Below are 16096 nucleotides of genomic sequence, written 5' to 3' on the forward strand. Positions count from 1 at the left end.
ATATTCCAAGACCTCTAGCAAGTCAATGAGGGAAACTATTTTACTTCTGGAGCGTTGGTTCTTTCACTAGCACTGTAATAGCTCCTTTTACTGGGACACTGCTTAGCAACATTACACTAACAAAACCTGCAGAAACCATGCAAAGAAGCAGGTGGTCATTCTTTACGATTCCTGTTATGAAAAACCTCAGTATGAGGTTTATATATTATATATACGATTATATAAATACCACCTTCATAGTTCCACTTAAAACAATGGTGTTCTAAGTAGCTCTCAGAGAGGGATAGTCAGTAAGGTACACAACACATTAAAAACGCAAAAAGCAGCATCCACATTAAAGATCCTAAGTTTACAGCAGGTACTCCTGCACCTTTTGTACACTTTTTGTACAGATTAATCTAGTTGTAAAGTAATGTTTTCCAGAACTTTTTTCCCCTCTGTGATATGCAAGAATCATTTAAGTTTTCAAGGACTGAGTCCTGAATGATCCTCTACATCAGGGCTGCCCAAACCAGTTTGTTTGCATGAAAGGGGATTGTTTGAATACCAAGTGACTGATGAAACGTTTACAAAAGAGCCAAATTTTAACTTGTGAAGGCAACTGTAAACACTCTGGCAAAATACAGACTGAAACACTCTAGCTACAGTACTACTACAATACTGCAGAATTTAAATCTTCTTCCCCTCTGCCATTTCAAATATTCTAACATACAACATGCTTTGGCACTATTCTGAAGGGGCATTACTCCCTTTCAACAGACTGTCTGGTACTAGATAAAAAGCAGTGACGTATGGCAGGCTCCTCTACACACATGCCCAGTTGCGTTTTGTATTAAACCTGGTCCTTCCTCATGACCCACATCACCAGAGCAATCGATTGGTTGTCACCCCTCTCTAGTGGCTAATGGCATAGAGCTGCATGACAAGACGCTTTGCAGTGCACCCATTCCCTCCCACAAAGAAAGCTGTTGACAGCTTTGTTACCCCTCCCAAACACACACACACACACACCAGTGAACAGCGCAGCACTGAGAACTCCCCATTCAACTCATGATCATTGCTTCAAAAAGCTGAATAATGAAGCGAAGTGATGAAAACCAAATATTTTCACCTAAAGTAGCTCACATGAAACATTTCCTAATTTCATTTTTCTTGGTAAGTGTGGAATTTATTATACAGGGGATAGTTATACTTCCTAACCATAAGCTGTATTATGAATCCTTTATGCTATGCCAGGCCCTTCACTAGCATCCACAGCTTGGACCCAGAAAGCTCAGCCAAAGAGTTTACAGAACAGCAGTTTATTAGACCTCTTCCATTGCTATGTTTCCTTGGACCTGCATACTACTGCCACCCTCCATCCTCTCTATTTATGCCCCCAGAAAAAGACCCAAACCAATCTAGCCAGGGTCCAAAAGCTGTACCTCATGCTACATGCAGAGTTAGTACTATGGGGCAACTCAGCTCTCCTTGTAGGGGAAGTAGATGTGGAAGGAGCAGATTAAGAAGTATCTGCCCACTTTCACAAATCTGTACCAATGGCAGCCTTGGAAGGAACGGTATATAAATCTTAGCCTCAAACCATCTGAGAAACATACAGTCTTGCTCCTGGCACTTATGATCAACAATGTTTTTATATACTACTTAAACCTCTCACATTTCCCCTTTGCATTCATTTACTGTACACTATGAAGATTATCCTCTTCTCTATTGCTTCTGCCTTTCTCCTTCTCTTTTCCTGGTGCTAGCTCTTTTTTTGGTAAAAAGCTGCACTCCTTCAGTTACAACATACAGTTGTTTTTTAGTTAAAAGGCTTTAGGTCAATAAATAAAGACACTAGATTGTCTAAAAAGCATACATCATGTATTCTCTAACTCTTAAGTATAAACTTCCTTGTGTTAAGTCCCATGCCAAATACGAGCTATTTTCAAGCATGCATCTGTGTGTAGTGGACATCATTTTATCCTGCTAAACCTTTAGATATCCCAAATTACTGTCCCACTGGCATTTTGGCTACCAGTCTCCCCCAAGCTTCTTTGGCCTGGACAACAGGGAGGCATTTGGTGTGAGAGTTCATCAACTCCTGATCCCAGACTGAGTCAACTCCACAGTGTGTCTAGGGATCCATTGCACCAGAAGCATACGTGCCTAAGGGTATGTCTACACTACGAAATTAGGTTGATATTATGGAAGTCGATTTTTAGAAATCTGTTTTATACAATCAATTGCATATGTCCACACTAAGTGCATTAAGTCAGCGGAGTGTGTCCTCACTACTGGGGCTAGCATTGACTTACGGAGCAGTGCACTGTGGGTAGCTATCTCACAGTTCTCGCAGTCTCCACCGCCCACTGGAATTCTGAGTTAAGCTCCCAATGCCTGATGCAGCAAAAACATTGTTGCGGGTGGTTTTGGGTATGTCAGCCGCCTTCCCCACCATGAAAGCAACGGCAGACAATCGTTTCACGCCTTCTTTCCGTGCAGAGGCCATACCACGGCAAGCGTGCAGCCCGCTCAACTCAGTGATGCTGTCGCTGTTATGTCCCGGGTGCTGCTGGCAGTAGATGGTGCAGTAGGTCTGCTAACCATCGTCACCCACCGCTTCCGCTGCAACTCTGCTCTCCTGCAGCTTGGGGGATCCGTTCTGGTCCTCCTGGGTGCTGCTAACCGTTGTCATACACAGCTTCCACTGCAACTCTGCTCTCATGAATCCACCTCGCAGATCCTCTTGTCGCTCTCTATAAATATCTATTCTTGGGGCACCCGTCTTTAGCCACCGCCTCCACGGCAACTCTGCTCTCCTGCAGATGCCATACCATGGCAAGCATGGAGCCCACTCAGATCACCACGGCAGTTATGAGCATTGTAAACACCACGTGCATTATCCTGCAGTGTATGCAGGACCAGAACCTACAAAAGGAGGCGACGGCAGCGCGGTGATGAGAGTGATGAGAACATGGACACAGACTTCTCTCAAAGCATGGGCCCCGACAATTTGGACATCCTGGTGGCAATGGGGCAGGCTCATGCCACAGAACGCCGATTCCGGGCCCGGGAAACAAGCACAGACTGGTGGGACCACATAGTGTTGTGGGTCTAGGATGATTCCCAGTGGCTGTGAAACTTTCGCATGCGTAAGGGCACTTTCATGAAACTTCGTGACTTGCTTTTCCCTGCCCTGAAGTGCAATACCACCAAGATGAAAGCAGCCCTCACAGTTCAGAAGCAAGTGTCGATAGCCCTCTGGAATCAATTTGGAGTGGGCAAATTGACTGTGGGGGCTGCTGTGATCCAAGTAGCCAACGCAATCACTGAGCTGCTGCTATCAAGGGTAGTGACTCTGGGAAATGTGCAGGTCATAGTGGATGGCCTTGCTGCAATGGGATTCCCTAACTGTGGTGGGATGATAGACAGAACGCATATCCCTACCTTGGGACCAGACCACCTTGGCAGCAGGGGTACTTTTCAATGGTGTTGCAAGCACTGGTGGATCACAAGGGATGTTCCACTGACATCATCGTGGGATGACTGGGAAAGGTACATGACGCTCGCATCTTCAGGAACTCTGGTCTGTTTGAACAGCTGCAGGAAGGGACTTACTTCTCAGACCAGAAAATAACTGTTGGGGATGTTGAAATGCCTACAGTTATCCTTGGGGACCCAGCCTACTCCTTAATGCCGTGGCTCATGAAGCCATACAAAGGCACCCTGGACAGTAGTCAGGAGCTGTTCAACTATAGGCCGCACAAGAGCAGAATGGTGGTAGAATGTGCATTTGTACGTTTAAAAGCATGCTGGCGCAGTTTACTGACTCGGTTAGACCTCAGCGAAACCAATATTCCCATTGTTATCGCTGCTTGCTGTGTGCTCCACAATATCTGAGGGAGTAAGGGGGAGACGTTTATGGCGGGGTGGGAGGTTGAGGCAAATCACCTGGCCGCTGATTACACGCAGCCAGACACCAGGATGATTAGAAGAGCACAGCAGGGCACACTGCGCATCAGAGAAGCTTTGAAAACCAGTTTCATGACTGGCCAGACTACCGTGTGACAGTTCTGTTTGTTTCTCCTTGATGAAAACCCACCCACTTGGTTCACGCTACTTCTCTGTAAGCCAACTGCGTTCACGCTACTTCCCTGTAAGCCAACTGCACTCCCCCCTTCGATCACCACTTGCAGAGGCAATAAAGTCATTGTTGTTTCAAAATCATGCATTCTTTATTAATTCAATCACACAAATAGGGGAATAACTGCCAAGGTAGCCCAGGAGGGGTGGGGGAGGAGGGAAGCAACGGGTGGGGTGGTGGATGAGGAGAGGAGGGAAGGACAAGGCCACACTACACTTCAAAACTTATTGAATGCCAGCCTTCTGTTGCTTGGTGAGTCCTCTGGGGTGGAGTGGTTGAGTGCCCAGAGGCCCCCCACCCCACATTCTTGGGCATCTGGGTGAGGAGGCTATAGAACTTGGGTAGAGGGCGGGCAGTTATACAGGCAGCATGTCTGGGGCTGTGATCCGGAGCGACCGTTTGCCTCTTTGGTAGGCTTGCCTGAGCTCCTTAATTTTCACACAGCACTGCTGCGGGTCCCTGTTGTGGGTCCCTGTTGTAGCCTCTGTCCATCATGCCCTTGGAGATTTTGGCAAATATATTGGCATTTCATCTTTTGGAACGGAGTTCTGATAGCATGGATTCGTCTCCCCATACAGCGATTAGATTCAGTACCTCCCATTCGGTCCATGCTGGAGCTCTTTTGCTATTCTGGAACTGTATGGTCACCTGTGCTGATGAGCTCGCCACGCTGGACAAACAGGAAATGAAATTCAAAAGTTTCTGGGGCTTTTCCTGTGTACCTGGCTAATGCATCTGAGTTGAAAGTGCTGTACAGAGTGGTCACAATGGCCAATACTGTCGAATTGCATCCACACTACCCCAAATTCGACCCAGGGATGTCAATTTCAGCGCTAATCCCCTTGTCAGGGAGGAGTATAGAAATCGATTTTAAGATCCCTTTAAGTCAACAAAAATGGCTTTGTCGTGTGGATGGATGCAGGGTTAAATCATCTAACACTGCTAAATTCAACCTAAACTTGTAGTGTAGACCAGGGCTAAGTTGCTTTCTAATCCATGGCCATCACCAAGATATCTGTTTGGCTCTGGAATGTATAATATATATATATATATATATATATATATATATCTCACATGGATTTCAAAATGGAAAAGATTCCATTTCAATTCCCACATCACTATGGTAGAATTAACCATGGAGATTTCTTTTAAACTGCACATAACAGGTTCTGAGTAGATATGGGAGTGTTCATTTTTGAACACGCTCCTAACAAAGAAGACAGGGTTGAGTAACGGACTAACTTAAGTCAGTTCATAAAGTGTCTTATTTGTCTCTAAATATTAAAAAGATATACCATGTTCATAGAATGTCTCTTCAAAACACATGACACAGAAAATAAGTCAGATGCATCCTCCAGTCCCTGTTATTGTCTGCACAATTCTGATAATCTTAAGAACCAATACACAGTTTATTCAGGACTCAAAACTATCAACCGATCCAAGCAATAAAATATCCTTGCTGAAAAAGAAACCACTACTCTTGAAGATATGGTTGGGCAAATGTATCACTACTGATTATGAACTTTTGTCAGCTGACAATATGATCAATCTTTATTCACTGGATGAGTAGAGCCCTGCAAATCTGTGGCACAGGGCTCTACAAATGAGGCTTGAAAATTGCTTCTCTTTAGAAGCTCCTTCAGAAGTTAAGAATTGCTCTGAGTTTCAGCTTTATTCACCAACTAACAAGTAAAATTTAACTAGGTCAACAAGAATTGCTAACTAAAAGATAATGCCTAGATCTGCATTATAATCTTCGCACCAGAAGTGGAAAAAAACTGCATAAAGGGAAGAGAATTAGTTTAAAAAAGAAAATAAAACAACACCATTTCATATCTAGTTTAGAATGCAATATGACCAGAAAAATGTATCATCTCACTAAAATCACTGGTTGAAATATACATACACTGTATTCTCCATATGTTCTCACCTAACATGCAGGAATAATCCATGCATAAAATAAGTTTATCCCAAATTTGCAGAGGAAAGAATTGCCTACTCTGAAGCAGCCCTAATTCTGTTTTGTAAAGCTGTGTTTTTTTAACATCAGCTCTTTTTTTAAGACTACCAAAGGCTTAATACTCTCTAGTTTTCATTACTTGCCAGGGGAGAGTCATATGACAGTCAACTCACTGTACACACTGTGTTGGGCAGAAGTAAAACTCATTCCTGTGTCACATTAATGCCTCTGTGGGAAGCCTCCACTTTTCCCACATCAACATAAGCAATCACCATTAGTGAAAGGTTTGAACACTTCCCTTTTTTCTCATACACATAAGATGCTCCCAGGAAACAGGAATACCCTCTCTGGTGATCCACAATGCCCACCCCATGACAGACAATACCACAAAAGCATTTTAAGGTGACTGAGGTTTAACAAGAAATCCAGAGATTCAAGTCTCAGGATACAAAAAGAATACTATACGGTAGTTTTATAAGGGATGTTCACCTAATGGAAGATCAATTTTTGAAAAACAGGAAAGACTAAGGGAAAGTGTTAAATAGTGGATACATCATTTTGTTTTCCACTTATCACTATCAGCTTCACATTAGTAAACACCTGTTTCTAGATATTACAGAGACTAAGTCATTCAGCTGTAAGAAACAGCTCTCATAAGAAAATTACTGAAGGGTAAATTCTGCTTCTGTAAGGAGTGGACAGGATCACCTACCAGATCAGAATTTCAGATTTAGGCATATTAACTTGCACACATATATCTCAGAGACACAAATTGGGTGAGGTAATGTCTTTTATTGGACCAACTTCTGTTGGTGAGAGACAAGATTTGGAGCTGACAAAGAGCTCGTCTCTCTCACCAACAGAAGTTGGTCCAATAAAAGATATTACCTCACTCACCTTGTCTCTAAAATCCTGGGACCAACACGACTACAGTAATACTGCATACACAAGTAACCTGACGTGCATGGGCACATTAGCCTGGCACACAAACGTATGCAGTAAAATTGCCTGGGCATGACTTTGAAAATATGGCCCTATAAATCTTTTCTAGATGTAGTTTTTATAATCCCTTGAACTGGGTTATATCTTCAGGACAGATAATGTATAAGCAGGATGACTATATAGGTAAATTACTGTGTTAAATTTTTTGAGTTAAGTTTAAAAGGAATGCGAGACATTAAGAAACACTAAGGAACAAGCCTTTAAAAATGTGTGAACAACAACATGACATTTCTCATGCCTTACATATGACTGAAAATAAAAGACTTACAATTAATTATTTCACTTTGTGAACACTCAAAAGCTAGACTAATTGTTCATGTCTAATTCTAGTGGATGCAAGCAAAGATCACCACCTCACTGCTGACCTGATTTCTAGGTCCCTGGATGGAATTACTTTATTGTTTACGTAACACTTAAAGGCCTTCAGGGTTTTTTCCAAAAGCCCTGTGATGAGAAGTCTCATATACAAAGTCATTTTGGTTTTATTACACTTTTTTATGTTTAGAAACCACTTATCCAGCCCCCCCCCCAATGTAATGGAAGAATACATACTAATACTGCAGAACACTTTAGTTTAGTATGGTGACAGGTTTCAGAGTGGTAGCTGTGTTAGTCTGTATCAGAAAAACAAGGAGAAGTTGTCCTTTTTTATTGGAATGCTCAGCTGCTTCCGGGAGTCTACTCTGATTTTACCAAAAAGCAGGGTATTGAATTGTAGTCAGATCATTTTCCTAAGATGTAAATTAGTGACACTTTATTATCAGTTTGCAGTCAGAGGCAGCAAAAAGGTGAGATCCCCTTAATACTGCTGACTCAGCATTCAGCTTAGGTAACAGCTAAGAATTACTTGAGGGGAACATTCAGAAACAAAAAGCCTTCCTGTTTTGCCAAATATCCAGTATATGTTTAAAAGCGCCTGTGACGTTTGGTTTCCAGTGAAAGCGATAAGCCGGCCCCCACAGACAGGCCATTCGAGCGGCGTTCCTGCTAGCCCCTTCCCAAACCTCAACCCGAAAGAGTTCACGCTTTGCTTGGGGGAAAGGCGAGTCTCTCTAACGCCTCTTTCAAAACCGGGGCACGATTCAGTTTGATGGCACCAATTCCAAGCCCCACCGAGAGGCCGAGCGCCGGGTACACTTCCCAACCTGGGCTCCCCCAAGCCAGATCCACCTCGCGAGCAAACCCACCCCTAAAACGCCCCCTCGATGTCAGGGCTCGGAAAGGCGGCCCTTCGCACCGCGGCCCAATGGCAAGCCCGGGCTCCGGCCCCTCAGCTCTAGCAGGCCCAGTCCGGCCCCCGCTGCGAGCCCGCACCCCGAGGAGGTGTCACGCTGCACAGGCGGGCTCCCCGGGCCCGCTGCTTCCTCCGCCGGGCCGGCGCTCCCCGGCGCAGGCCCCACCGGGGTTACCAGAGCCCGGGAACCCGCCGAGCTGGCGCGGAGGGCCCGGGCCTGTCCCGCAGGGCGCCCGCGGCCGGTACCTGTCCTGCGTGTTTATCATCCTCGGCGGCTCCGCGCGGCGCGGGCTCTGTGCGGCTCCTCCTCCTCCTGTGGGGCCGGCCGACGTGCCGGGCTGCTGTGTGCTCGCGCTGGGTCTCGGGCCGCTCCGCGCACAGGCCGCACGCCAGCTCCTCCCGCTCCGAGCGCCGAGCTCCGACTGAGCCGCGCGGCGCCGCGACCACGCCCCCCCGCCGCCTGGCCCCGCCCCCGCCGCCGGGGCGCCTGGGAAACCGCGGCCTAAACAAAGGCATCGCTGCGCTCTGCCCCCTCGTCCATCTTTTCCGTGTGCTGCGCACGCGCCGAGCTCCCCGGGCTGCTGCGCGCTGTGGGGGAGTTCAGCCAGTGTCCTCAGCGAGGGCGAGGGGCGGAGTCGGGGTGTGCGCGCGCGCCCTGCGCCACCGTGCCCGCCCGGGGGTGTAGCTCAGGTGCGTGAGCACCCAGCGCAGGCCCGAACCCCCAGGCTGGCTTTTTCCCAGTGAGGCTGCAAAACCAATGTTTGCGGGGTGCCGTGAGCTGCCTGCGGGGATACGAGCCCTCAGGGTTTGTGGCTTCACGTGTTGCTGCAGAATCACCAGGGCTAGGCACTTTGTAACCAATGGCAGCTGAGAGATGCTCATGTGATAACGTGACTCCAGGAGCTGGGGCTTAAGAACGCCAAATATCTAAAGCATAGGCAATGATGCGGTCCAGGGCCAGGCTTGCAGATGTGACCTACCTATATGACCAACTGTCTGCCCCCATTACTATGGGTTTTGAGCACTTCTCAACACCTGTGAGGTAGGGCACTGCTCCTATCCCCCTTGTACAGATGGAGAACTGAGCTCCAGAGACAGCAAGTGACTTGCCCTAGGTTGCACAAGAAGCCTGTTGCAGAACAAAGAAGCTGACCCAGGACTTCTGACGGCCAGACTAACATCCTAGCTGTTGGAGCACCTTTTCTCTGCTTTGTTCCAGCTTTCTAGTATTTGAAGAGATGAGTAAAAGTTATAGACCACATATTTTCTATTTGTGGCTGGTGTGTGCCCCACAGATAGCACTTGGGGCCTCTCTGACAGGTGTTCAGCCCTTAATGATTTGTGCTGAGCTCTGGTGAACCTGTCTGCTTCCTATCCTGGTTTTTTACTCTAATCGATGACAGAATTTGGGCTGCCAGCGCAACTGTGAGCTAGGCTTTCACACAAGCTAAGAAACTGATTCATCAATTTTCAGCCCAGAAGTGAGTATAGTGATCATCTTCTAGTCTGGCCCCTAGCATAACATGGTCCAGAGAACCTCACCCAGACTCCTGCATCAAGCATAGAACTTCTGGTTGAGCTGGAGTATTTTGTAAGCTGCAAGCTGCTCTACCCCAGCAGACCCATGCAGTTTGTGGGGATTCAATTGCAGGTACAGGACCTAAAGCAATAAGATTTGAGTGTTACCAAGTCCCAAGACTCTCACCATATTTGCATCTTTTCTTCAAATCCCAGATGCTGGAAAGAAGAGATTGAGTGCGAATCACAGCTTTTGTTTAAAATCAAGAGTAAGCTTTCTAGCCTTCGTGTGAAAATAAATTCACTAATGTTTGCAAAGCACTCATATGCTATAGTCATGCATGCCATAGAAAAGCCCAGGATAGATCACTACTTTTGCATTCAGTGCACGGTTTGAATAGAGTGCAGTAAATGATGCATTGGGCCACGTATTGGATTATGAGGCGAAAATAAAATATTGAACAGCTACTCATTGAGTGAGCACCAAACATCCTGTGTGCTAGTGATGTAGGGGTCTGTGGAAAACAATATGTGATCATGTAATTAATGACTATCGTAATGCAACAGGGGACTGAAATAATGTTGCATGGGCAGCCTTCATTTTGGCATTTCCTAATTTAGGAGTGCTTGACTTTGCAACCATAATGTTTTTTTAAATTTGTGTGTGTGTGTGTGTGTGGGGGGGTGTTAACCCCATTCTTACAGCTTATGTATATATATTATGTACAACTGAGGACCATTAATGTAACCTGGGTAATAATTATAAAGTTAATGGTGACCCAGACAAAAGGTAACAAGCAAACTGGAAAAGGCCTAAACTGAATCTTGTGGGATTTCAGAGAAAGGTTCTTGATGCAGAGGTGGTGCTGAAGTCAGAGGTACAGACCTTGGCAGCAGAACTATGATGCGGTAGAAGCAGAGATGCCTTCATGAGTATTGAAGTGGTCCACCTTCAGAAGATGGAAAGTATCCAACCCTGTTGCTATCCCAAAATCACAAAGCAAGGCAGTAGCGGAGATGGGAATCAAATAGACTCCCAAGTGCTCAGAGCACGTGACAACTCAGACAATATCTACTGTACTGCTCCCAAAGGACTCCAGGTTCCCATAGCTGACTGCTGGGCCTGGGACCTGCTGGCTCCTCCCCAGCAGCACTTTTGCATTCACCCAGCAGGAAGTGACCAGCAACTGTGCAGGAAGTTGAAATCTAATCAGAGTCCTACTTCAAACAGAGCCCATTATGGCCCTCCCCGCTTCCTCCTCATTTAATGTCATGTCTGCAGCCGGAATGCTATTTATAATACTCAGGAAAAACAAACAGAGCCTTTCCCACGGTGCCTGCTTCTCACGCTGATTGTTATTGGGGAAGCTGGAATGTACTGGGTATTATTTTTGTATCCCCATGAGAAAAGGGCTTTACCGCATGTCACTCCGTGTTCCTATCCAGGCCAAGGGAAGCACACTAGGCATGCTGTCTCTTTTCTAGTTGTAGTTCTCAGGGGGTTTTACCAGCTGCCTCTCAGAAACTGGCTTAGAAGGACATGTGCATGGTTGCTTTGAAAGAGGGGGAGAGGGAGCACATTGTCTAGTTGTTAGAGCAGAAACATGGGAGTCAGGCCTTTTGGGCTGTTCCATGCTCTGGACAGGAGTGTGTTCCAGGGAGTAGAGCAGAAGAATGAGACTCACGCATCCTGGGTGCTCTGTTTAGAGAAAGGGACTGGGACCAGGTATGCCAAGGTTCTATTACTGTCTTTGCCATTGATTTGATATTTCTGACCTTTAGGTTACTTCATTTCTCTGGACTTCAGCTTCCCTATAAGTAAAAAGGGGATGACATGCCTCTCCCTCACAGGTGGCAGTTGGGAAGATTCATTAGTGCTTTAAGATCCTCAGCTGGGAGGTGCTAGAGAAGGGCAGCGATGGGAGGGGTCAGCCCAAAAGGCAGATGTGCCAAGCAATTCCTGAGAGAGGCTTGGAGTCTCTGCTTTAGATCTGTGTTCCCCTTTCCCATCAGAGGAGCCTATCCCCGTCCTAGAAACAAGGGCCAAAAAGGACAACAAAAGAAACCATGTAAACGAACCTAGAAAAACAAACCCAACTAAACAGCACAGGAAATCTGCTGTGCGCCCAGGTGCTGGGCGTGTAGCACCCACAGGGCGATGCACCAGCTCAGACTGGTTCAGCATACTGAGCAGGACAGGAGACTCCATGAAGTTCACAAGGGACTTTGCTACTGATTTTACATGGAAGGTGCCCAGATGCTGCAGGGATGACAGCAGTATAAAACCCTTAGATGGGGAGATGTATGGGATGATGAGAGAGGCTGGCTGGTTCAGGGGACTGGGAAGGGGCATATCGGCAAGACGTTCCCATCTGACACTGTTTAGGGGGCTGGGGTAGTCAACTCATTTCTCATCAGCCACCCAACAGGGTCAGGGGGAGCATCTTTTCGAGACTCCAGAGTGGGGACAGATTTGGCGCAGTGGTGAAACACTCTCCAGGCTAGTTCCTTCTGGACAAGTGTTCACACTGGAGCTAGGTGGCTCCAGAGACATAAAGGACAAAATGGGAAAAGCAACAGTCTTTCCCTTTGAGCTTGTGTTCAGACTGCAAGGGAGTGACTGGACTAATGCCCCATTAGCAGGGGAAGGGAAGGTGTACTGGAAATGGTAGGAGCTGTGGCAGCTGGGAGCAGCAGTCAGGGCTGTTGGTGGTGGAAGTCATGGGCTGTGCTGACTGGGAGCTGCTGGCTGGTTCTGGTCTGCTGAGAAGAGCTGTTAGTACCAGGGCTCTCAGGGCTAGCCCCACAGCCTGCTGAAATCAGGGGGGGCTGTCTGTTGATTTCCAGGGCTTTGGATTAGTCCCTTAGAGAGAGACAAGTAGGGAATGCATCTAGAGACACAGCCGCAGCAGCAAGTCCTTGTGTGTGTGTGTGTTGAGAGGTAGGAGTCTGGGTATGTTCCCTTTCATGTGGAAAGTCCCATGTTCCCTTTCATGTGGAAAGTCCCAGTTCCCAGACTGAGCAGGGGAAAACGAGGGTTGCTGCTGTTAACTGCTTAGAAGTGAAAGGGAAAGCTTATTTATAAATTGGGTTTTAGGAGATAAAACTTGTAGGTTTGGATTTCTCCACATCACACATCCCACCAAGCAGTGGCCCGGGCCCCTGGTGCTCTGCCCAGTAGTAATCCAGTCATTAGCACCATGTCCCACAGTGGTGCAGTCTCTAATAGTCCCACCCAGCAGCAATCCCCTCGTTGTGTCTGTGATGGTGATATTGTGACACTTTGGGGGGTTATTTGAGGTGTCCGGGATGAATTGCTGCCACCTGCTTACAGTGTGCGAGAGCTTTGTGGCCTCCAGGGAAAACCTTTCCCAACTACCCGGTGCTAGTAACACAAGCCATCTGTGAGCCCCATTGTTTCCTGTTAGCAATTTCCACACCCCACTTAGTTACACTTGGGTGCCCTTATCTCCTGGACATCCACAGCGGGCACCAATCTGCTGCCTCTCTAAAAACACCCCACTGGTTTTAACTTAGTTTAACATTCTCCTGAGCACAAGGCACTTAGACAGAGCTATTGTAAAACCAAATTGAAGTTTATTTTACAGAGCTTGAGAGAAAGATTCAAGTAAAAGCATTTGGAAACGTAAGGTTACAGGTAAAGGAAAAACATAAAACACAAACTATAACCTACATTTATTAACAAATTCCTTTCCTGTCTAATAAGGTCTCTCTCATCCACAGTTCAGTCTTTGCAGTGAGGGTCCAGTTTAAAGAGCTAGGATCCACCTTTTATGACACCCCACCCCACCGCTGGCAGAGTTTCTTCTCTTGGGCTGTTTCTTCTGCTCTTATACAGCTACAGTTTATTGTTTCTTAGCGCAGGGAGCCCCACTCTTCAAAGAGCTCTTCTGGGGTTTGTCTTTGTAAATGCCCCAGTCTCCACCTGGTCCAGATAGTAAATCAAGTGCTGTCTCCACGGATGTCCATTGTTCTCAACATTGATGGAGCTGTCCCTGAGACACCATGTCACAAATCTGTCCTTGGCAGTGTGCCCCCTTTAGGAGATGTGTGGAGTGCAAACATGTGGGTTCAATTATCTCCATCCTGTTAACAGCATAGATGCTGTTTCCGTGGGTGTGCCAGGGCTGGAGTACCCATTGGAAAAAAATAGTGGGTGCTCAGAACCCACCGGCGGCCCCACCAATCAGCTCTCCCGCTCCCCCCACAGCGGGCCCCACCGATCAGCTCCTCCCCCTCCCTGCCAGCGGGCCCCACCAATCAGCTCTCCCGCTCCCCCCCAGTGGGCCCCACAGATCAGGTCCTCCCCCTTCCCCCCAGCACCTCCAGCCTGCTGGTGGTCAGCTATTCAGGGGTGTGCAGGAGGCACGGGGGGGGGGGGGGGAGGGAGGGAGGGGAGAAGTGGGGGCAGAAATAGCCAGAGAAGGGCAGTGTGAACTTGGGGGAGGAACGGGGCAGGAAGAGGCAGGGCCTGGGGCAGAGGTGGGGTGGAGCACCCCTGGGGAAATTAGAAAGTCGGTGCCTATGCATCCTAGCAAATTGACACTCAACTCTCCAGTCATGGCCTCCTGACTGTTTCTTCCCCTCTCAAGGTCCCAGGTGAAGAAAACAAAACAGTCCACGCAGCCAGCAAACCAAGGTTAAATAAAAGCATGAAAAAACCCATAGACAGGTTCAGTCACGATGGTGCCTCTCTTACTTCCGAGGGCCTTGGACGTATCACAGTCCCCTTCAGAGTTCACTAGTTTCCAGTACAAGTCTCAATCTCATTCCCCTTCTACGGCACAGAGACCCACTGGCGGGTCACTACTCTGTGTCAGCAAGGCCTATCAGGCCTGACAAACTCATTAAATCTAACGCATTGCAGTCATGGTATTTGCCTGTCAGAAGGTCATGTGAAGAATCAAATAGAAGTTTATATCACATGGTCACTGTAAGTGTTGGGTGGTGTATGCACGGGTGATCATTAAGAAGTTAAATGTATTTACTAAAAATATATTGAAAGCATGTGACCAGGCAGAGATGAAAACAAGTTTGTTCTAGACAAAGGAATGTTGATTTACCTGTCTGCATAGGTCTCCGATGTAAATCTAGCATCGTAAAAGCCAAACCATAATGGGAGCTGCATTTGTACGCAAGTCAGTAGGAAAAGCCAGGTTGACAGGAGCGGGCGGGATGTGAAATTGGCATGGGAAGACATCAAAGACTAAAACCACAAGGGGGTTGTCTTGTCTCTGAGGTCAAAGCAATCAGTTTGGGGGAATATAAGGAGAAGTAAGAAGGTATTTTGTTATTGATGTCACTGAGGAGCACTCTTGGCGGAGGGGAGTGATTCATGGCCATTATGTATCCTGGTTATAACTGAAAACAAGCAAGTTCTGCAGATAGACTTTGGGCATGAGGAACTGCTTTAGCCAAGGCCTCTGACCTGCTCTTAGAAGCATGTGTGATGGGGCAAGGCCAGATGGCTATGGAAAAGTAGTGGGAGATAGATATATTAGCTCCAGGCTAAACAAATCCCTGGTACCAGGATAAGTGAAATGGCAGCTGCTCCAGGTCAATTAAGACACTTGGGGCCAATTAAGAACTTTCCAGAAGGCAGAGAGAAGGCTAGGTTGATTGGGACACCTGAAGCCAATCAGGGGCTGGCTGAAACTAGTTAAAAGCCTCCCAGTCTGTCAGGTGGGTGTGCACGTCAGGAGCTGTGGGAGGAAGTTGTGCTGTTGGAGAGGCTGAGTAGTACACACCATATCAGGCACAAGGAAGGAGGCCCTGAGGTAAGGGTGAAGTGGAGCTTGAGGAAGTGAGGGCTGCTGTGGGGGAAGTAGCCCAGGGAATTGTATATGTCATGTTTCTAAAAGGTCAGCTACCACAGCTGATACTATTAGGGTCCCTGGGCTGGAGCCCGGAGTAGAGGGTGGGCCCAGGCTCCCCCCCCAACCTTTGCCCCCTGATTAATCATGGAGACTGGGAGACAACAGAGACTGTGAAAGGAAGGATAACTTCTCCTCATCTCCCTCACTGGCTTATGATGAAAATGGCTCAGTAGACTGTGACCCTTGTCTCTAGAGAGAGAAGGGTTACGTGCAGGGTCACAGTGAGCCTCTGAGGCTAGTGAAATCCTCCAGGAAACGCGGGACCCAGGGAGGCAAGGACAGAGCTTTGTCACATATGTTATACTTTGGGTGTATTTGTAATCAATTTTGTTTCCACTATCCTTACTTGGTATCACTTC

At 47.2% G+C, this 16096-nt stretch overlaps 1 protein-coding gene across 1 annotated transcript in view; it reads right to left on the reverse strand.

Annotated features, from left to right (window-relative positions):
• OAZ2 (ornithine decarboxylase antizyme 2) overlaps positions 1–8838 on the reverse strand; it is a 28241-nt gene extending 19403 nt beyond the window's left edge. Inside the window, 1 exon segment of the mRNA XM_073361542.2 lies at positions 8498–8838. Within this exon segment, the coding sequence (XP_073217643.1) occupies positions 8498–8838 (341 nt within the window).
• Positions 8839–16096: the final 7258 nt, after the last annotated feature.

This window comes from Lepidochelys kempii, chromosome 10, assembly GCF_965140285.1.
Source record: "Lepidochelys kempii isolate rLepKem1 chromosome 10, rLepKem1.hap1, whole genome shotgun sequence".
Taxonomy (NCBI): Eukaryota; Metazoa; Chordata; order Testudines; family Cheloniidae; genus Lepidochelys; species Lepidochelys kempii.